The sequence below is a fragment of the Oncorhynchus nerka genome, linkage group LG5 (assembly GCF_034236695.1).
Source record: "Oncorhynchus nerka isolate Pitt River linkage group LG5, Oner_Uvic_2.0, whole genome shotgun sequence".
NCBI lineage: Eukaryota > Metazoa > Chordata > Actinopteri > Salmoniformes > Salmonidae > Oncorhynchus > Oncorhynchus nerka.
In genome coordinates this window covers 22668511-22690254 of record NC_088400.1, presented here as the reverse complement: position 1 = coordinate 22690254, position 21744 = coordinate 22668511, and the positions used below count along the sequence as shown (strand labels likewise).

At 45.6% G+C, this 21744-nt stretch overlaps 1 protein-coding gene across 1 annotated transcript; it reads left to right on the top strand.

The window, feature by feature from the left end:
- The first annotated feature begins 334 nt into the window (after nt 1-334).
- Nucleotides 335-20054, top strand: cab39l1 (calcium binding protein 39, like 1). Its single transcript, XM_029659360.2, has 8 exons — nt 335-521; nt 1260-1424; nt 1720-1884; nt 2239-2357; nt 2605-2773; nt 2978-3103; nt 4837-4980; nt 19236-20054. The coding sequence occupies exons 2-8, from the start codon at nt 1308-1310 to the stop codon at nt 19425-19427; spliced, it is 1032 nt and encodes a 343-aa protein (XP_029515220.1). The 5' UTR covers nt 335-521; nt 1260-1307; the 3' UTR covers nt 19428-20054.
- Nucleotides 20055-21744: the final 1690 nt, after the last annotated feature.

Sequence of the window (21744 nt, the reverse complement as noted above, 5' to 3'; positions counted from 1 at the left end):
AAAGACACTCCATTTTCAGGTGTGAATAGGTCTTTAGTATTTGATACCACTTACTTTAAGCTTTTCAAACAAGGTTCCAAGTTTATTGCAACTGGTACATAAATGCTTGCTATGGCTGGTTACGTCTAGTCTATGACACCAGGCTGTGCTATAATGTATCCTCAAATAAATACATTTGTTCCTGTAATCGGAAGAAATTATACTTTTTGATACATTTAACCATATCAATGCAACTTTGTTGCATTTCTTTTGGTTCGGGTACTTGGGGGCGTGTCGTTCCATCGTTTCGGTTTGATTGGTTTAAATAGTATGTCATAACATACCCGCCCCTCTTCCCTAGAACTAGGAGATAGGGAAGTTGTCTGACAATAATTAGCCAGCAGAAATACTTTTTAGGTCACGACAAAATAGATATGAAGTTCTTAAATAGGTGTGGTGTATAGGTGTAGTATAAGTTACCTTTAAATATCCTACACTTCCCACAGGATATAAAAAAAACTCGAAGTCGCCTTCTAAGCTTGGTGAGTGTCAAAATATTCTAGCGTGCTAACGTTAGCTTGCTTGCTATACTCGCTAGCTAGCAATTCAGCTGCGAGTTTGCTAATCGCTCGTTCCTTTAATTTGTGTATTAATCTATATTCCACTGACAGCTAGTTGCCTAACATTAGTTATCCTGACTGTTAGCTTGCAAGAAAGCCAACTAACAGCCAACGTTAGCAACTGTCTGACAATTGTAGAGTAGCTAGCCAAAAGAAGAGTAGCTAGCTATCCAACATCAGCACAAACGAATCCTCAATAAACCCATTGGCACGGTCTATTGAGTGACACACCGGATATTACTTTGGATAAGCATTTATGACCCATATAATAGTTTCCCTGTGGCTATAGGTGGGAACTAGCCCAGTAACGTTACTGATAGACACCTGCATTCTAACTCAATATCTACCTGCATTAGATTTGACCCAGTTGATTGCTAGGATCTGATCATTCTGTTTTCTATTATCTGACCACGAGTTATGTAACTGACAATGTGGCCTACAGGGATGCATAGTGTTATTGTCAGGATAGGAATTGATCTGTTAGTTACAATGGAGTGCTGTTAAGTGTAACAACATCACTTAAAATGTGAATCTTTCAGTGAAGGAAAAGGCCAAGTTGCAGAGCTGTTGCTGTCATGATGATCTGTCAGACCTGTAGTTTCTTAATATCAAAGCAGTGTATTAATGTAATAGCTCATCATTTATCAATTTTATCCAAAGGGAAAGCCGTGCCTTCTACGCTACAACCAGACTCATCTCCTTGTCACTATGCCGTTCCCCTTTGGGAAGTCTCAGAAGAACCCTGCGGAGATTGTGAAGAGTCTGAAGGAGAACGTAGCTTACTTGGAAAAGCTGGATGCGGCAGAAAGCAAAAAATGTGAAAAGGTCAGGCGATACCTGTGGACTGCTGTTTTGAGAGCACAGTAGAAATTGTCTTTGGGCATTTGTTGGTTAAAGTTGGTCTTTCACATATGAGCATCCAGACTGCAACTTCATATAGCAATGTTGTGAGTTATTGGATGTGTCTGAAAAGGCACCCTAATCCCTACATAATGTGCTACTTTTGACCAGAGACTCATGTGGGTTCTGGTTAAAAGTAATTCACTATATAATAGGGCATAGAGTGCCCTTTCAGGCTTTATTAACTGAGTGCTGTTCCCTCATATTTTCTTGTCTCCAGGTTGCAGAGGAGGTGTCTAAGAACCTATCATCTCTGAAAGAGGTGCTGTGTGGTTCAGGGGACAAGGAGCCCCAAACGGAGGCTGTGGCCCAACTTGCCCAGGAGCTGTACAACACGAACCTCCTCATTGCTCTCATTGCAAACCTGCAGAGGATTGATTTTGAGGTAGGGAAATGTTCTAGCCATTCGTTTTATACTGGGGGTGAAATTGATTTTTCATGCTAGAGTAGTGGATAGTTAAAATCAATAGAGGAGGGAGGAGCATAAAGACAATGCGATCACACACACCACTATTTGATTGTAGCGTTTGAGAGGTCCACTCACAGAATATTTCTGCTCCACAGTGCTTTAGTCCTACACCCAAATGCAGAGGGACTTGGGGAGCCACAAGATTCTGTGTGTGGGCCTCTCATACCTTTATCAGCTTTTTTGGGGGGGGTGCATATCACCCGCCTTCATTGATTGTAATGTTTCTCATGTAATGTTTCTCATGTAATGTTTCTCATTGTTGTCCTCCAGGGAAAGAAGGATGTGGTGCATCTGTTCAGCAACATTGTGCGGCGCCAGATTGGCACCCGTACGCCCACGGTTGAGTATATCTCCTCACACCCACAGATCCTCTTCATGCTGCTGAAAGGGTGAGTCTCAAAGCTGCCCATCTGCCATCTGTTAGATCAGCTAGATGAGCAAGAAGCATGGATTTATATATTTTTTGTTAGGTATGTACCCATTAAGTGACATTGTAGGCTCGTAACACACTTGTTTGTTCATTTACAGACCCCCATGCATACAGCCTCAACATATACTATATGAATCATTCTTAATCCCCAACAAAACACACCCACACAGTAGTGTTGAGTTGTGGCATGAATCCCAACTTTGCAGGTACGAGAGTGCAGAGGTGGCTCTGAACTGTGGGGTGATGTTAAGGGAGAGCCTGCGTCATGAGCCCCTGGCCCGCACAATTCTCTTCTCGGAGGACTTCTACTGCTTCTTCCGCTATGTAGAGTTCTCCACCTTCGACATCGCCTCAGACGCTTTCGCTTCGTTCAAGGTAAATTGCTGCTGTTCTCATGGCTTTATGTCCTGGTTGTTTAGCGCTTAATATAAAGCGAGCCTTGTCTGAGCCAGAATGGCCCATAGGGCAGGAACGTATCTCCTGTTTCTGTAGTGTGAAGCAGCTTGATGTACTTTGTACATCCCCTGTGCTTAGTATGTTATGTAATAGCCTGTTCTTTTCTCTCAAATGTGTTGCTAGGATCTTCTCACGAGACACAAGATTATGTGTGCAGATTTTCTGGAGACCAATTATGACCGGGTGTTTACAGAATATGAGAAGCTACTGCATTCCGATAATTATGTCACCAAACGGCAGTCCCTAAAGGTACTTTCTGTTATCATTGTCACCAAACCCAACATTTTAAGTTAGTTTTGACCTCACGTGATTCATTGATGAATTTCTTCTGTAACAGAAATACAGTGCATTTGAAAGTATTCAGACCTCTTCACTTTTTTCACGTTGTTACAGCCTTATTCTAAAATTGATTAAATAGTTTTCCCCCCTCATCAATCTACACACAATACACCATAAAGACAAAAAAAAATGTATGTTTGCAAATGAAAAAAAAAAGGCAATATTTAATTTACGTAAGTATTCAGACCTTTACTCAGTACTTTGTTGAAGCACCATTGGCAGCGATTACATAGTCGATTCTCCTTACGTAAGACGCTACAAGCTTGGCACACCTGTATTTGGAGAGTTTCTCCCATTCTATGCAGATCCTCTCACGCTCTGTTAGATTGCATGGCGAGTGTCGCTGCACATCTATTTTCAGGTCTCTCCAGAGATGTTCGATCAGGTTTAAGTCCGGGCTCTGGCAGGGCCACTCAAGGACATTCAGAGACTTTTCCAGAAACCACTCCTGCGTTGTGTTGGCTGTGTGCTTAGGGTCATTGTCCTGTTGGAAGGTGAACCTTTGCCCCAGTCTGAGGTCCTGAGCACTCTGGAGCAAGTTTTCATCAAGGATCTCCCTGTACTTTGCTCCGTTCATCTTTCCCTTGATCTTGATTAGTCTCCCAGTCTCTGCTGCTGACAAACATCTCCACAGCATGATGCTGCCACCACCATGCTTCACTGTAGCGATAGTGCCTGGTTTCTTCCAGACGTGACACTTGGCATTCAGGCCAAAGGGTTCAATCTTGGTTTAATCAGACCAGAGAATTTGTTTTTTCAAGATCTGAGAGTCCTTTAGATGCCTTTTGGCAAACTCCAAGCAGGTTGTCATGTGCATTTTACTGAGGAGTGGCTTCCATCTGCCCCCTCTACCATAAAGGCATGATTGGTGGAGTGCTGCAGAGATGATTGTCCTTCTGGAAGGTTCTCCAATCTCCACAGAGGAACTCTGGAGCTCTAGGAGAATGAACATCAGGTTATTGGTCATCTCACTGACCAAGGCCCTTCTCCTCCGATTGCTCGGTTTGCCAGGCGGCCAGCTCTAGGAAGAGTCTTGGTGGTTCCGAACTTCTTCCATTTAAGAATGATGGAGGCCGCTATGTTCTTGGTGATCTTGAATGCTGCAGAAATGTTTTGGTACCCTTCCCCATATCTGTGCCTCGACACAATCCTGTCTCAGCTCTACGGACAATTCCTTCAACCTCATGGCTTGGTTTTTGCTCTGATATTCACTGTCAACTGTGGGGCTTTTAAATAGACCGGTGTGTGCCTTTCCAAGTCCTGTCCAATCAAGTTTAGAAACATCTCAAGGATGATCAATGGAAACAGGATGCACCGGAGATAAATTCAGCGTCTCATGGTTTTGAATAATTAATAAGGTGTTTAATTAATAAGGTCTCATAGGTTTGAATAATAAATAAGGTGTTTCTGTTTTATTTATTTTTTAATACATTTGCAAGAATTCTAAAAACCTGTTCACTTTGTTATGTGGTATTGTGTGTAGATTGATGGAAAAAAAATAATTGAATAAATTTTAAAATACGGCTGTAACAAAATGTGGAAAAAGTGAAGGTCTGAATACTTTTAGAATGCACTGTATCTTCCTAACTTATCCTAAAAACAATTATGACCCTTTTTCTATTACTAAACAAAGTGTTTTGCAGCTCCTGGGAGAGCTTCTTCTGGACAGACACAACTTCACTGTGATGACCAAGTACATCAGCCGGGCTGAGAACTTGAAGCTGATGATGAACATGCTGAGAGACAACAGCCGCAACATCCAGTTTGAGGCCTTCCATGTCTTCAAGGTGTGTAGATATGTTGTGTTCATGGAGGGTGCAGGCTTAGGGTGCAGATTCTGTCCTCATTCTCGTCCTATTTTCCACCGTTTTGGGTTACTTCATATAAAATACATGTTATAAACATTTACATCCCCTAATCTACAATTCTGTCTTTATAGAGGATGCATAAATATTCATGCCTTTAAATACTTAATTATAACTTAATACGGTTGTAGTATTGTATTTTGTTAAGAAATTAGCATATACGGAGTGTACAAAACATTAACAACACCTTCCTTGAGTTGCACCCCACATTTGCCCTCAGAAAAGCCTCAATTTGTCAGGGCATGGACTCTACAAGGTGTTGAAACCGTTCCAAAGGGATGCTGGACCATGTTGACTTCAATGCAGTTGTAAAGTTGGCTGGATGTCCTTTGGGTGGTGGACCATTCTTGATACACACAGGAAACTGTTGAGTGTAGAAAAACCCAGCAGTGTTTGTTCTTGACACAAACCAGTGCACCTGGCACCTACTACCATACCCCGTTCAAAGGCACTTAAATACATTTACATTACATTTAAGTCATTTAGCAGACGCTCTTATCCAGAGCGACTTACAAATTGGTGCATTCACCTTATGACCTCCAGTGGAACAGTAGTGCATCTAAATCTTTTCAGGGGAGGGGGTGAGAGGGATTACTTTATCCTATCCTAGGTATTCCTTAAAGAGGTGGGGTTTCAGGTGTCTCCGGAAGGTGGTGATTGACTCCGCTGTCCTGGCGTCGTGAGGGAGTTTGTTCCACCATTGGGGGGCCAGAGCAGCGAACAGTTTTGACTGGGCTGAGCGGGAACTGTACTTCCTCAGTGGTAGGGAGGCGAGCAGGCCAGAGGTGGATGAACGCAGTGCCCTTGTTTGGGTGTAGGGCCTGATCAGAGCCTGGAGGTACTGAGGTGCCGTTCCCTTCCGTAGGCAAGCACCATGGTCTTGTAGCGGATGCGAGCTTCAACTGGAAGCCAGTGGAGGGAGCGGAGGAGCGGGGTGACGGAGAGAACTTGGGAAGGTTGAACACCAGACGGGCTGCGGCGTTCTGGATGAGTTGTAGGGGTTTAATGGCACAGGCAGGGAGCCCAGCCAACAGCGAGTTGCAGTAATCCAGACGGGAGATGACAAGTGCCTGGATTAGGACCTGCGCCGCTTCCTGTGTGAGGCAGGGTCGTACTCTGCGGATGTTGTAGAGCATGAACCTACAGGAACGGGCCACCGCCTTGATGTTAGTTGAGAACGACAGGGTGTTGTCCAGGATCACGCCAAGGTTCTTAGCGCTCTGGGAGGAGGACACAATGGAGTTGTCAACCGTGATGGCGAGATCATGGAACGGGCAGTCCTTCCCGGGAGGAAGAGCAGTTCCGTCTTGCCGAGGTTCAGCTTGAGGTGGTGATCCGTCATCCACACGGATATGTCTGCCAGACATGCAGAGATGCGATTCGCCACCTGGTCATCAGAAGGGGAAAGGAGAAGATTAATTGTGTGTCGTCTGCATAGCAATGATAGGAGAGACCATGTGAGGTTATGACAGAGCCAAGTGACTTGGTGTATAGCGAGAATAGGAGAGGGCCTAGAACAGAGCCCTGGGGGACACCAGTGGTGAGAGCACGTGGTGTGGAGACGGATTCTCGCCACGCCACCTGGTAGGAGCGACCTGTCAGGTAGGACGCAACTAAGCGTGGGCCGCGCCGGAGATGCCCAACTCGGAGAGGGTGGAGAGGAGGATCTGATGGTTCACAGTATCGAAGGCAGCCGATAGGTCTAGAAGGATGAGAGCAGAGGAGAGAGAGTTAGCTTTAGCAGTGCGGAGCGCCTCCGTGATACAGAGAAGAGCAGTCTCAGTTGAATGACTAGTCTTGAAACCTGACTGATTTGGATCAAGAAGGTCATTCTGAGAGAGATAGCGGGAGAGCTGGCCAAGGACGGCACGTTCAAGAGTTTTGGAGAGAAAAGAAAGAAGGGATACTGGTCTGTAGTTGTTGACATCGGAGGGATCGAGTGTAGGTTTTTTCAGAAGGGGTGCAACTCTCTCTTGAAGACGGAAGGGACGTGCCAGCGGTCAGGGATGAGTTGATGAGCGAGGTGAGGTAAGGGAGGAGGTCTCCGGAAATGGTCTGGAGAAGAGAGGAGGGGATAGGGTCAAGCGGGCAGGTTAGGGCGGCCGGCCGTCACAAGACGCGAGATTTCATCTGGAGAGAGAGGGGAGAAAGAGGTCAGAGCACAGGGTAGGGCAGTGTGAGCAGAACCAGCGGTGTCGTTTGACTTAGCAAACGAGGATCGGATGTCGTCGACCTTCTTTTCAAAATGGTTGACGAAGTCATCTGCAGAGAGGGAGGAGGGGGGGGGAGGGGGAGGAGGATTCAGGAGGGAGGAGAAGGTTGCAAAGAGCTTCCTAGGGTTAGAGGCAGATGCTTGGAATTTAGAGTGGTAGAAAGTGGCTTTAGCAGCAGAGAGAGAAGAGGAAAATGTAGAGAGGAGGGAGTGAAAGGATGTCAGGTCCGCAGGGAGGCGAGTTTTCCTCCATTTCCGCTCGGCTGCCCGGAGCCCTGTTCTATATTTTGTCTTGCCCATTCACCCTCTGAATGGCACACATACACAATCCATGTCTTAATTGTCTAAAAATCCTTCTTTGGGGGGGAATCACGTGACCTTTGAACGAGATGGCCGCGTGAACTAAGAGCTTCGCACAAGTAGTTTCCAATTCCTAATCTTACCTCCACTTCAAGTTTAAACTCCTTTAGCTTTAGTAAAAAAGTCATGGTGGCTACAAAAGGCGACACTACAGGTGACATTTTTACCCGGACTCGAGCATTAGCGACGGAAAAAGCCTCCAAGAAGAAGCTTCAGAAAAAGCTAGCGCCATTAGCCAGGAGCAAGAGGACCCGTTCCCCCCCCCCCCCGAGGCCCAACGATTGCCAACCTCGCATTCTGTCGAAGACATCCTTTCTGAATTGAGATCCCAACGTACAGAACTCAACATTAAATTAGATGCCATTAACTCTCAGCTCAGTGCGAGGTGACAATCCTGGAAAACGCTTTGCCTGACATCAACAACAAGATAACCATAAACGCGGGGCGCCTGGAGGAGGCAGAGGGGCGAATCCTATCCATGGAAAACTTATTGACAGATGCCATGGAAACAATAGCATGTGCTAAAAAGAAAATAGAGCATCTGGAAGAGAAAACAGAGGACCTGGAAAACAGGGGGCGAAGGAATAAGGGAAACATGCCACTGATCCGCTACCTGCAAGACAAACTTCCCGAGTGACTCCATCTGTCCACCGACAGGCCCATAGAACTCGAGAGCTCACCGAGCACTGAGGTCCCCACCAGCCAGACAACCTCCGCGCCGAATCACCATACGTTTCCTGAGATTCACCGACAAGGAACGAGTCCTACAGGCAGCGAAAATCAACACCATCACAGTGGGAAACATCAAACTCACTTTACACCAGGACCTGTCAGCTGGAATACGCCGACAGCGCCGTGAGTTTGACGAGGTGAAGAAATACTCCATTGACCGAGGCTTCTTCAGGGGATTCAATTACCCAAACGAGCTCAGGATTCTTCACCAAGGAGCCCTGCGACACTTCAAAACTCCTGAAGAGGCTAAATGTTTTTTGAAAGACAATCCTGGTCAATGAGAAACGGACCAATGACTAAATGTGATTAATGCTATTACTAAAGGAGGTAAGACAACATATAGCCGATATCCAAAGACCCACCCGCCCCGCTAAATGTCATTATAGCCGTCCAATCTAGATTTATTTTCCTTTAGCTGAGAGGGATATGCTCTATAGCCTAACCTAGGCCTACTAACGTTTCAGCCTACTTTTATTTCCCCCTTTCTTTTGTCGCTATTATTATGTCCCTTGGGGAGGTATATGTAGGCTGGGCTATTGATTTTATTTTCTCCCTCATTTAATGTGGTCTGGACGGGGGGCTGCGTTGTCATTTACTCAATGCGGAGAGGAGAGGGTGAAGCATTTCTTTGGTAGGGAGACTCTGTGCGTTACTAACTGTTCCCGTTTTTTTCGGAACACAGAATTGAGACTGAGCGGGGGGGAAATGTATCCAACGGGGATGTGTTGAGTTGTTTGGGAACTTGGCTGGGGTGTTCAGAGATTGTTATTTTATGTACACCATTTATTTTCCTTTTATGTGAACGCAGCTGTAACTATTATCCACTTTTACTAAAGTTTGATGACGATGACTAGTACCTTAAATCTATTGACATGGAACTGCCATGGTCTAGGTCATGCAATAAAACGGAGAAAGATACTATGTGCTCTAAAACACCTCTGTGATGCCGAACATGCCAAACACCGCAGAGCTTGGGTGGGACAGGTGTATTTCTCATCTTTCAAATCAAACAGTAGAGGTACAGCCATACTTATCCATAAGAATGTTCCATTCGTAATTGACAAAAACATATCTGATCCGGAGGGGAGATTTATTTTGATAACTGGGTCACTGTATGGTCAACCATTTACTATCTTAAATATATATGCCCCTAACACATACTCCTGCTTTCATGTCAAAAATGATAACCCTGTTCAATGAGCATTGTCTCCTTTGGCGTGGTGGAGGGAGATTTTAATTGTACCCTTAACCCAACCCTAGACAAATCATCTCAAGTCCCCACCACAAATCCTAGATCTGCAAAGATGTTGAACTCTCTTACTAAAGAGATGGGACTGATAGATATCTGGAGAGAGACTAATAGCTCATCTATGGACTATACATACTACTCTAATGTCCATAACACCTACTCCCGTATAAATTACATTTTTATCCCAAAGAGTTGAATAAATTTATCCACGTGTACAATCGGACCCAAAGCACTTTCAGATCACGCCTTTGTCCACCTCCGCTTTGACCTCTGCAAAAACAGCCCAGAGGTCAAAGAGCTGGAAATTCAACACCTCCCATGTTATCGAACGAAGCGTTCCATACATTGGTAACTACATGGATAGACCACTACACACAAGACAACAAAGATTCTCCTGTTTCTCCGGCCACAATGTGGGACGCTGCTAAAGCCACACTAAGAGGTCATCTAATTGCATATGCTTCCTTTAAGAAAAGGAAGCACACAGGCTAGATCTCGAGAGGGAGCTGGAATGCTGTGAAAAAGTACATAAACAATCCCCAGACAGCACCTCCTGGAGTCAACTTAAAGCAGCCAAAGCCAAACTAAATTTGGACTACACTCGGGATAATTTGTTTTCTTTTCTTTACTAAACAGAAATACCATGAGTATAGCAATAGGCCTAGTAGATTGCTGGCTTACCAATTTAAAAAAAAGAGCAGTCAGAGAGCGTACAATCATGGCTATCCGAACAGCAGAGGATGAGGTCACATATGACCCAAAAAAGATCAATTGAACTTTTCATGATTTTTACTGCAAACTATATACCTCTGAGCGAAAACACATGGAGGCAGAACTCCACTCTTTCCTAGAGGGAATCTTGCTACCTAAACTATCAGAGACCGACCAAGAAGATCTCAACTCCCCCTTCACTCCTGAGGATATCCTGGAGGCAATTACCGCCATGCCACCTAATAAGTCCCCAGGCCCAGATGGATTCCACAGAGAGTTCTACAAAGCTTTTTGGCCCCAGCTCAGCCCTATTTTTAAGCCAATGCTGGAGGATTTTTGCAAAACGGCGTTCTCCCGGACTCAATGCACACAGCTCGCATTAGTGTTGCTCAAAAAAGACAAGGACCCTCTATCCTGCTCGTCCTTCCGGCCCATAAGCTTGTTGGATTTCGACTACAAAATAATTACCAAATTACTCGCCAAAAGACTAAACACTCTTCTTCCCAAAATAATACAAGCGGACCAAACTGGATTTATTAGTGACAGATACTCTTCTGATAACATTCACCGTCTTTTTGATATTATTGATCAAGTAAACGCACAGAAGACCCCTGTCCTGCTGGCTTCACTGTAGAAGGCGTTTGACCGGAGCTCTATGAAGACACTGCGTCCTTTCCAATGGAAGACACGGGTTTCAATACCTTGGGATCTTCATAACACCACATCTAAATGGCCTTTTCAAGGAAAATTATCTCCCACTCCTGGATTGAATCAAGAACGATCTCCAAACCTGGATCTCCCTCCCAATTAGCTTAGTAGGAAGAATTAATGTCATGTATGAACGTCCTCCCTAGACTGAACTACTTATTTCAGATGCTCCCATGCTATCTCCCAGTTTCAATTTTCAAAACAACTAACCAAAGCATCACCAAATGTATATGGGGCAAAAAAAAACCTAGGATCAAGTTTTCCACTCTATCGAAACCTGAATCTTAAGGGTGGTCTTGCCCTTCCCTCCCTTCAATTGTACTACTGGTCTGCCCAAATCCGCAACATGCTAACATGGATCACAAACAGACAAGTCAACGTGGATTCAGATAGAAGCCCAATCCTGTGGTTCATTGCCCCTAAGTTCAATTATATTCATTAATAACTTTAGTGAAGTGGGCAACATAGCCAAAACCTTTTGTGATTTACAGCACCCTACTAGCGTGGAGGGACTGTAAGAAATACCTGGGAATTTCCTCCCAAATATGTTCTCACTCGCCTATAGTAGGCAACCCAGACTTGCCAAAAGCCCTGAGGGATGCCAACTTTAATCTTTGGCATACTCTAGGAATCAGGACCTTTTCAGACCTATTTCATCAGAAAACTACTACACTGAAATCCTCTCAAGAGCTCTGCAGTGAATTCAATGTGCCAAGATCCCATAAAAAAATAAAAAAAAATTAGACATGTAATTTCCTCATTTACTTCCAAGAGGAGGTTTAGAACTCAGTTGAACGAAGTTGAAACCCTTCTTGTCACAGCACAATCCATTAAAGGCAAATATCATATCTATAGACTCCTTTCTGAGAAAGGAGGCTCCTCCTTTACTCATTTGAAAATAATTTGGGGAAAGGACCTTGGTCTGACTATCAGTGATGAGTTATGGGCGGAGGTTTGCGACGGGGTATACTGCTCCTCTACTAATGTAAAAATGAAAGAATCTATTTACACTTTTGTACAAATTTTATTACACTCCTTTGAGACGCCATAGAATGAAAATAGACATGTCTCCTAACTGTAAAAGATGTACCTCTGAAAGTGGAACCTATATGCATGTATTTTGGAACTGTAGAGAGATTGCCAGAACCTGGCAATCTATACATACTGCTGCACAGAAAATACTCGATGTACAGTTTGATATGGCCCCATGTATCTATCTTCTTAATGCCCAGCAGAAAATGTGCTTATGACTATTACATACTTTGCTAAGAAATGTATACTTATATTGTGGGCCTCTAATACCTCTCCTAAATTTAACATGTGGATTGACCAGATTGTTGACTTTCTCCCTCTTGAAAGCTCACTTATGACCTCCACAAGAGACAGCCCAAGTTTGATAGACACTGGTCTCCACTACTCAACTATATTTCAAATTGGACAGAGTGAATGGGCAGATTAGGGAAAAGAGCAGATACATTGTGTAAGGTGCTGTAAAATCTAAAAACGAATGATTTGCTTGTCGTCTCAGTGAAGGCTAGAAATAGCTAATAAGAACCTTGATAGTGCTGCTGCAAGTTTTATATACATATTTATTTTTTAATTGTTCTTTATGTATGTATGTATCACTTTGAGATATCAGCTGATATACAAAGGGCTATATAAATAAATTTGATATATCTATCAAATTTATTTATATAGCCCTTTGTACATCAGCTGATATCTCAAAGTGCTGTACAGAAACCCAGCCTAAAACCCCAAACAGCAAGCAATACAGGTGTAGAAGCACAGTGGCTAGGAAAAACTCCCTAGAAAGGCCAAAACCTAGGAAGAAATCTAGAGGGGAACCAGGCTATGTCGGATGGCCAGTCCTCTTCTGGCTGTGCCGGGTGGCGATTATAACAGAACATGGCCAAGATGTTCAAATGTTCATAAATGACCAGCATGGTCAAATAATAATAATCACAGGCAGAACAGTTGAAACTGGAGCAGCAGCACGGCCAGGTGGACTGGGGACAGCAAGGAGTCATCATGTCAGGTAGTCCTGAGGCATGGTCCTAGGGCTCAGGTCCTCCGAGAGAGAGAGAGAATTAGAGAGAGCATACTTAAATTCACACAGGACACCGGATAGGACAGGAGAAGTACTCCAGATATAACAAACTGACCCTAGCCCCCCGACACACAAAATACTGCAGCATAAATACTGGAGGCTGAGACAGGAGGGGTCAGGAGACACTGTGGCCCCATCCGATGACACCCCCGGACAGGGCCAAACAGGAAGAATATAACCCCAACCCACTTTGCCAAAGCACAGCCCCCACACCACTAGAGGGATATCTTCAACCACCAACTTACCATCCTGAGACGAGGCCGAGTATAGCCCACAAAGATCTCCGCCACGGCACAACCCAAGGGGGTGCGCCAACCCAGACAGGAAGATCACATCAGTGACTCAACCCACTCAAGTGACGCACCCCTCCTAGGGACGGTATGAAAGAGCCCTAGTAAGCCAGTGACTCAGCCCCTGTAATAGGGTTAGAGGCAGAGAATCCCAGTGGAAAGAGGGGAACCGACCAGGCAGTGACGGCAAGGGCGGTTCGTTGCTCCAGAGCCTTTCCGTTCACCTTCACACTCCTGGGCCAGACTACACTCAATCATATGACCCACTGAAGAGATGAGTCTTCAGTAAAGACTTAAAGGTTGAGACCGAGTTTGCGTCTCTCACATGGGTAGGCAGACCATTCCATATATATGGAGCTCTATAGGAGAAAGCCCTGCCTCCAGCTGTTTGCTTAGAAATTCTAGGGACAATTAGGAGGCCTGCGTCTTGTGACCGTAGCGTACGTGTAGGTATGTACGGCAGGACCAAATTAGAGCGATAGGTAGTAGAAAGCCCATGTAATGCTTTGTAGGTTAGCAGTAAAACCTTGAAATCGGCCCTTGCCTTGACAGGAAGCTAGTGTAGGGAGGCTAGCACTGGAGTAATATGATCAATTTTTTATATATATACAGTGGGGCAAAAAAGTATTTAGTCAGCCACCAATTGTGCACTGATAATCTCCCTCCATCTGTGGCTCCACGCAAGATCTCACCCCGTGGGGTCAAAATGATCACAAGAACGGTGAGCAAAACTCCCAGAACCACACGGGGGGACCTAGTGAATGACCTGCAGAGAGCTGGGCCCAAAGTAACAAAGCCTACCATCAGCAAGGGCATTGAAGATGAAACGTGGCTGGGTCTTTCAGCATGACAATGATCCCAAACACACCGCCCGGGCAATGGAGTGGCTTCATAAGAAGCATTTCAAGGTCCTGGAGTGGCCTAGACAGTCTCCAGATCTCATAGAAAATCTTTGGAGGGAGTTGAAAGTCCGTGTTGCCCAGCAACAGCCCCAAAACATCACTGCTCTAGAGGAGATCTGCATGGAGGAATGGGCCAAAATACCAGCAACAGTGTGTGAAAACCTTGTGAAGACTTACAGAAAACGTTTGACCTCTGTCATTGCAAACAAAGGGTATATAACAAAGTATTGAGAAACTTTTGTTATTGACCAAATACTTATTTTCCACCATCATTTGCAAATAAATTCATTAAAAGTCCTACAATGTGATTTTCTGGATTTTTGTTTTCTAATTTTGTCTGTCATAGTAGCTGACTAAATACTTTTTTGCCCCACTGTGTGTGTGTGTGTATATATTTACATTTACATTTAAGTCATTTAGCAGACGCTCTTATCCAGAGCGACTTACAAATTGGTGCGTTCACCTTATGACATCCAGTGGAACAGCCACTTTACAATAGTGCATCTAAATCTTTTAAGGGGGGTGAGAAGGATTACTTTATCCTATCCTAGGTATTCCTTAAAGAGGTGGGGTTTCAGGTGTCTCCGGAAGGTGGTGATTGACTCCGCTGTCCTGGCGTCGTGAGGGAGTTTGTTCCACCATTGGGGGGCCAGAGCAGCGAACAGTTTTGACTGGGCTGAGCGGGAACTGTACTTCCTCAGCGGTAGGGAGGCGAGCAGGCCAGAGGTGGATGAACGCAGTGCCCTTGTTTGGGTGTAGGGCCTGATCAGAGCCTGGAGGTACTGAGGTGCCGTTCCCCTCACAGCTCCGTAGGCAAGCACCATGGTCTTGTAGCGGATGCGAGCTTCAACTGGAAGCCAGTGGAGAGAGTGGAGGAGCGGGGTGACGTGAGAGAACTTGGGAAGGTTGAACACCAGACGGGCTGCGGCGTTCTGGATGAGTTGTAGGGGTTTAATGGCACAGGCAGGAGCCCAGCCAACAGCGAGTTGCAGTAATCCAGACGGGAGATGACAAGTGCCTGGATTAGGACCTGCGCCGCTTCCTGTGTGAGGCAGGGTCGTACGCTGCGGATGTTGTAGAGCATGAACCTACAGGAACGGGCCACCGCCTTGATGTTAGTTGAGAACGACAGGGTGTTGTCCAGGATCACGCCAAGGTTCTTAGCGCTCTGGGAGGAGGACACAGTGGAGTTGTCAACCGTGATGGCGAGATCATGGAACGGGCAGTCCTTCCCCGGGAGGAAGAGCAGCTCCGTCTTGCCGAGGTTCAGCTTGAGGTGGTGATCCGTCATCAACACTGATATGTCTGCCAGACATGCAGAGATGCGATTCGCCACCTGGTCATCAGAAGGGGGAAAGGAGAAGATTAATTGTGTGTCGTCTGCATAGCAATGATAGGAGAGACCATGTGAGGTTATGACAGAGCCAAGTGACTTGGTGTATAGCGAGAATAGGAGAGGGCCTAGAACAGAGCCCTGGGGGACACCAGTGGTGAGAGCGCGTGGTGAGGAGACGGATTCTCGCCACGCCACCTGGTAGGAGCGACCTGTCAGGTAGGACGCAATCCAAGCGTGGGCCGCGCCGGAGATGCCCAACTCGGAGAGGGTGGAGAGGAGGATCTGATGGTTCACAGTATCGAAGGCAGCCGATAGGTCTAGAAGGATGAGAGCAGAGGAGAGAGAGTTAGCTTTAGCAGTGCGGAGCGCCTCCGTGATACAGAGAAGAGCAGTCTCAGTTGAATGACTAGTCTTGAAACCTGACTGATTTGGATCAAGAAGGTCATTCTGAGAGAGATAGCGGGAGAGCTGGCCTAGGACGGCACGTTCAAGGGTTTTGGAGAGAAATGAAAGAAGGGATACTGGTCTGTAGTTGTTGACATCGGAGGGATCGAGTGTAGGTTTTTTCAGAAGGGGTGCAACTCTCGCTCTCTTGAAGACGGAAGGGACGTAGCCAGCGGTCAGGGATGAGTTGATGAGCGAGGTGAGGTAAGGGAGAAGGTCTCCGGAAATGGTCTGGAGAAGAGAAGAGGGGATAGGGTCAAGCGGGCAGGTTGTTGGGCGGCCGGCCGTCACAAGACGCGAGATTTCATCTGGAGAGAGAGGGGAGAAAGAGGTCAGAGCACAGGGTAGGGCAGTGTGAGCAGAACCAGCGGTGTCGTTTGACTTAGCAAACGAGGATCGGATGTCGTCGACCTTCTTTTCAAAATGGTTGACGAAGTCATCTGCAGAGAGGGAGGAGGGGGGAGGAGGATTCAGGAGGGAGGAGAAGGTGGCAAAGAGCTTCCTAGGGTTAGAGGCAGATGCTTGGAATTTAGAGTGGTAGAAAGTGGCTTTAGCAGCAGAGACAGAAGAGGAAAATGTAGAGAGGAGGGAGTGAAAGGATGCCAGGTCCGCAGGGAGGCGAAGTTTTCCTCCATTTCCGCTCGGCTGCCCGGAGCCCTGTTCTGTGAGCTCGCAATGAGTCGTCGAGCCACGGAGCGGGAGGGGAGGACCGAGCCGGCCTGGAGGATAGGGGACATAGAGAGTCAAAGGATGCAGAAAGGGAGGAGAGGAGGGTTGAGGAGGCAGAATCAGGAGATAGGTTGAAGAAGGTTTGAGCAGAGGGAAGAGATGATAGGATGGAAGAGGAGAGAGTAGCGGGGGAGAGAGAGCGAAGGTTGGGACGGCGCGATACCATCCGAGTAGGGGCAGTGTGGGAAGTGTTGGATGAGAGCGAGAGGGAAAAGGATACAAGGTAGTGGTCGGAGACTTGGAGGGGAGTTGCAATGAGGTTAGTGGAAGAACAGCATCTAGTAAAGATGAGGTCGAGCGTATTGCCTGCCTTGTGAGTAGGGGGGGAAGGTGAGAGGGTGAGGTCAAAAGAGGAGAGGAGTGGAAAGAAGGAGGCAGAGAGGAATGAGTCAAAGGTAGACGTGGGGAGGTTAAAGTCGCCCAGAACTGTGAGAGGTGAGCCGTCCTCAGGAAAGGAGCTTATCAAGGCATCAAGCTCATTGATGAACTCTCCGAGGGAACCTGGAGGGCGATAAATGATAAGGATGTTGGGCTGGTAACTGTGACAGCATGGAATTCAAAGGAGGTGATAGACAGATGGGTAAGGGGAGAAAGAGAGAATGACCACTTGGGAGAGATGAGGATCCCGGTGCCACCACCCCGCTGACCAGAAGCTCTCGGGGTGTGCGAGAACACGTGGGCGGACGAAGAGAGAGCAGTAGGAGTAGCAGTGTTGTCTGTGGTGATCCATGTTTCCGTCAGTGCCAAGAAGTCGAGGGACTGGAGGGAGGCATAGGCTGAGATGAACTCTGCCTTGTTGGCCGCAGATCGGCAGTTCCAGAGGCTACCGGAGACCTGGAACTCCACGTGGGTCGTGCGCGCTGGGACCACCAGATTAGGGTGGCCGCGGCCACGCGGTGTGGAGCGTTTGTATGGTCTGTGCAGAGAGGAGAGAACAGGGATAGACAGACACATAGTTGACAGGCTACAGAAGAGGCTACGCTAATGCAAAGGAGATTGGAATGACAAGTGGACTACACGTCTCGAATGTTCAGAAAGTTAAGCTTACGTAGCAAGAATCTTATTGACTAAAATGATTAAAATGATACAGTACTGCTGAAGTAGGCTAGCTGGCAGTGGCTGCGTTGTTGACACTACACTAATCAAGTCGTTCCGTTGAGTGTGATAGTTTCTACAGTGCTGCTATTCGGGGGCTAGCTGGCTAGCTAGCAGTGTTGATTACGTTACGTTGCGTTAAAAGAACGACAATAGCTGGCTAGCTAACCTAGAAAATCGCTCTAGACTACACAATTATCTTTGATACAAAGACGGCTATGTAGCTAGCTATGTAGCTAGCTACGATCAAACAAATCAAACCGTTGTACTGTAATGAAATGAAATGAAAATGTGATACTACCTGTGGAGCGAAGCGGAATGCGACCGGGTTGTTGAGTGAGGAAGTTCTATTCGGTAGACGTTGGCTAGCTGTTGGCTAGCTAGCAGTGTCTCCAACGTTAAGGACGACAAATAGCTGGCTAGCTAACCTCTGTAAATTAAGATAATCACTCTAAGACTACACACTCTAAACTACACAATTATCTTGGATACGAAGACAGCAAAGACAACTATGTAGCTAGCTAACACTACACTAATCAAGTCGTTCAGTTGAGTGTAATAGTTTTTACAGTGCTGCTATTCGGTAAACGGTGGACGTTTGCTAGCTGGCTAGCTGGCTAGCTGGCTAGCTGCTGGGCAGATAGCAGTGTAGACTACGTTAGGACGACGAAAATACGATAATTACGCAATTATCTTTGATACAAAGACGGCTATGTAGCTAGCTAAGAAGAAATTGCTAAGATTAGACAAATCAAACCGTTGTACTATAATGAAATGTAATGAAAAGTTATACTACTTGCGGACCGAAGTGCGGATGCAACCGCTCGCTCCAACCCGGAAGTGATATATATATATATATATATATACACACAACATTTTTTTAAGCCTGTCACATCTGTGATTGTGAAATGTGTTGTGTTGGTTGATTTGAAAAACAAGAAAACTTAATAAAACTTTAAATTGAAAGAAGAAAAAAATCCTTTAACCAGCCTCCACTTCATTTACACTGATTTGGAGTGGATTTATTAAGTGACATCAGTAAGGGATCATAGCTTTCACCTGGTCAGTCTATGTTATGGAAAGAGCATGTGTTCCTAATGTTTTGTACACTCAGTGTATACTAAGATACATTAACCAGGTAGTGTATACTAAGGTACATTAACCAGGTGACCAACTACAATAGATTGTCATGCTGTAGCACCATTCAATTCAATAGATCTTTATTGTCCCTGAAGGGCAATTCTTGTGCAGCATAAAAATCATTTATAGGTACCCCATTAACCCTGTTCTGTCTGGTCTTAGGTGTTTGTGGCCAACCCCAACAAGACCCAGCCGGTGCTGGACATCCTGCTGAAGAATCAGGCCAAGCTGGTGGACTTCCTGAGCCGTTTCCAGAGAGACCGCTCCGAGGACGAGCAGTTCTGTGACGAGAAGATTTACCTGATCAAGCAGATCCGTGACCTGAAGAGGCCCACAGCACCAGAAGAGGCATGAGGGAGACAGGCAGGGGGACAGCACCAGAGGAGGAATGAGGGGACAGCACCAGAGGAAGCATGAGGGAGACAGTCAGGGGGACAGCACCAGAGGAGGCATGAGGGGACAGGCAGGGGGACAGCACCAAAGCACAGGTAGTGGTGATGCTAGTGATTTTGGTTGGAGCCTTGGAGTATTCAGAGAGAGAATGATAGTGAGAGAAGCATACTTAACTAGATTCCATTACTCTGCCCTTCTCTTAACTTCAAACATAGGAACAATATACTGTACAAAGTCCCCCCCCCACATGCAACAGGAGTGACCCGAGAACTGTTAGTTAAACCATAGATCTATTTCAGCCAGCAGGTATGATATCAATGTACTTAGTCAGATGATGGTATATTGAACCTTAAACACACCATTAGCCTCTTTTAATAAGCACAGTAGCACACCTGAGCAATTTCCTGGGAAATCAGGATAAGTGGTCCACAAAACAGAATACACTCTCCCCGACACAGACTCCCCAAACCTTACAGGAACTTTGAAATGGATTTGTAAGCTTTTAAAGACAGATGTCCTATATGATATTTTAGGGATTAGAATATAAAAATAAAGATTATTTTGCTGGGGTTATTCAGTTAACATTTATTTTTGTAGTGGTCTTGTTTCTGACACCATACTTAACTAATTCCATAATATGTTGGTTTATTGCTTAGCTTTGGATAGACTCTTGGGTCAGAGTAGGTCATTGTAATTATTATCTGAATTATCTTCAGTCCATCTCCTAATGACAAACCCTGACAATGGAAGGCTCAAAGACGTAAGTCCGCAGCAACTGTTGTCCTAATAGGAGCCATCCATCAGAGATGACAGTAAAAAAAAACTATATGAAAACATGAATCAATGATATGATAGTAGGGCCCAGGCTAGTGGACTATAATGAACCTACAGATGGTTTTAGTAGGGCCCAGGCTAGTGGACTATAATGAACCTACAGATGGTTTTAGTAGGGCCCAGGCTAGTGGACTATAATGAACCTACAGATGGTTTTAGTAGGGCCCAGGCTAGTGGACTATAATGAACCTACAGATGGTTTTAGTAGGGCCCAGGCTAGTGGACTATAATGAACCTACAGATGGTTTTAGTAGGGCCCAGGCTAGTGGACTATAATGAACCTACAGATGGTTTTAGTAGGGCCCAGGCTAGTGGACTATAATGAACCTACAGATGGTTTTAGTAGGGCCCAGGCTAGTGGACTATAATAGAACCTAAAGATGGTTTTAGTAGGGCCCAGGCTAGTGGACTATAATGAACCTACAGATGGTTTTAGTAGGGCCCAGGCTAGTGGACTATAATGAACCTACAGATGGTTTTAGTAGGGCCCAGGCTAGTGGGCTATAATAGAACCTAAATATGGTTTTAGTAGGGCCCAGGCTAGTGGACTATAATGAACCTACAGATGGTTTTAGTAGGGCCCAGGCTAGTGGACTATAATGAACCTACAGATGGTTTTAGTAGGGCCCAGGCTAGTGGACTATAATAGAACCTAAAGATGGTTTTAGTAGGGCCCAGGCTAGTGGACTATAATGAACCTACAGATGGTTTTAGTAGGGCCCAGGCTAGTGGACTATAATAGAACCTAAATATGGTTTTAGTAGGGCCCAGGCTAGTGGACTATAATGAACCTACATATGGTTTTAGTAGGGCCCAGGCTAGTGGACTATAATGAACCTACAGATGGTTTTAGTAGGGCCCAGGCTAGTGGACTATAATAGAACCTAAAGATGGTTTTAGTAGGGCCCAGGCTAGTGGACTATAATAGAACCTACAGATGGTTTTAGTAGGGCCCAGGCTAGTGGACTATAATGAACCTACAGATGGTTTTAGTAGGGCCCAGGCTAGTGGACTATAATGAACCTACAGATGGTTTTAGTAGGGCCCAGGCTAGTGGACTATAATAGAACCTACAGATAGTTTTAGTAGGGCCCAGGCTAGTGGACTATAATAGAACCTACAGATGGTTTTAGTAGGGCCCAGGCTAGTGGACTATAATATAACCTAAAAATGGTTTTAGTAGGGCCCAGGCTAGTGGACTATAATGAACCTACAGATGGTTTTAGTAGGGCCCAGGCTAGTGGACTATAATGAACCTACAGATGGTTTTAGTAGGGCCCAGGCTAGTGGACTATAATGGACCTACAGATGGTTTTAGTAGGGCCCAGGCTAGTGGACTATAATAGAACCTAAATATGGTTTTAGTAGGGCCCAGGCTAGTGGACTATAATGAACCTACATATGGTTTTAGTAGGGCCCAGGCTAGTGGACTATAATGAACCTA

Coding starts and splice junctions, on each gene's coding strand:
- cab39l1 (XM_029659360.2), top strand. CDS start 1,308: ATGCCGTTCCCCTTTGGGAAGTCTCAGAAGAACCCTGCGGAGATTGTG. Junction 2,774..2,977: donor ACGCTTTCGCTTCGTTCAAG/GTAAATTGCTGC, acceptor ATGTGTTGCTAG/GATCTTCTCACGAGACACAA. Junction 4,981..19,235: donor AGGCCTTCCATGTCTTCAAG/GTGTGTAGATAT, acceptor GTCTGGTCTTAG/GTGTTTGTGGCCAACCCCAA.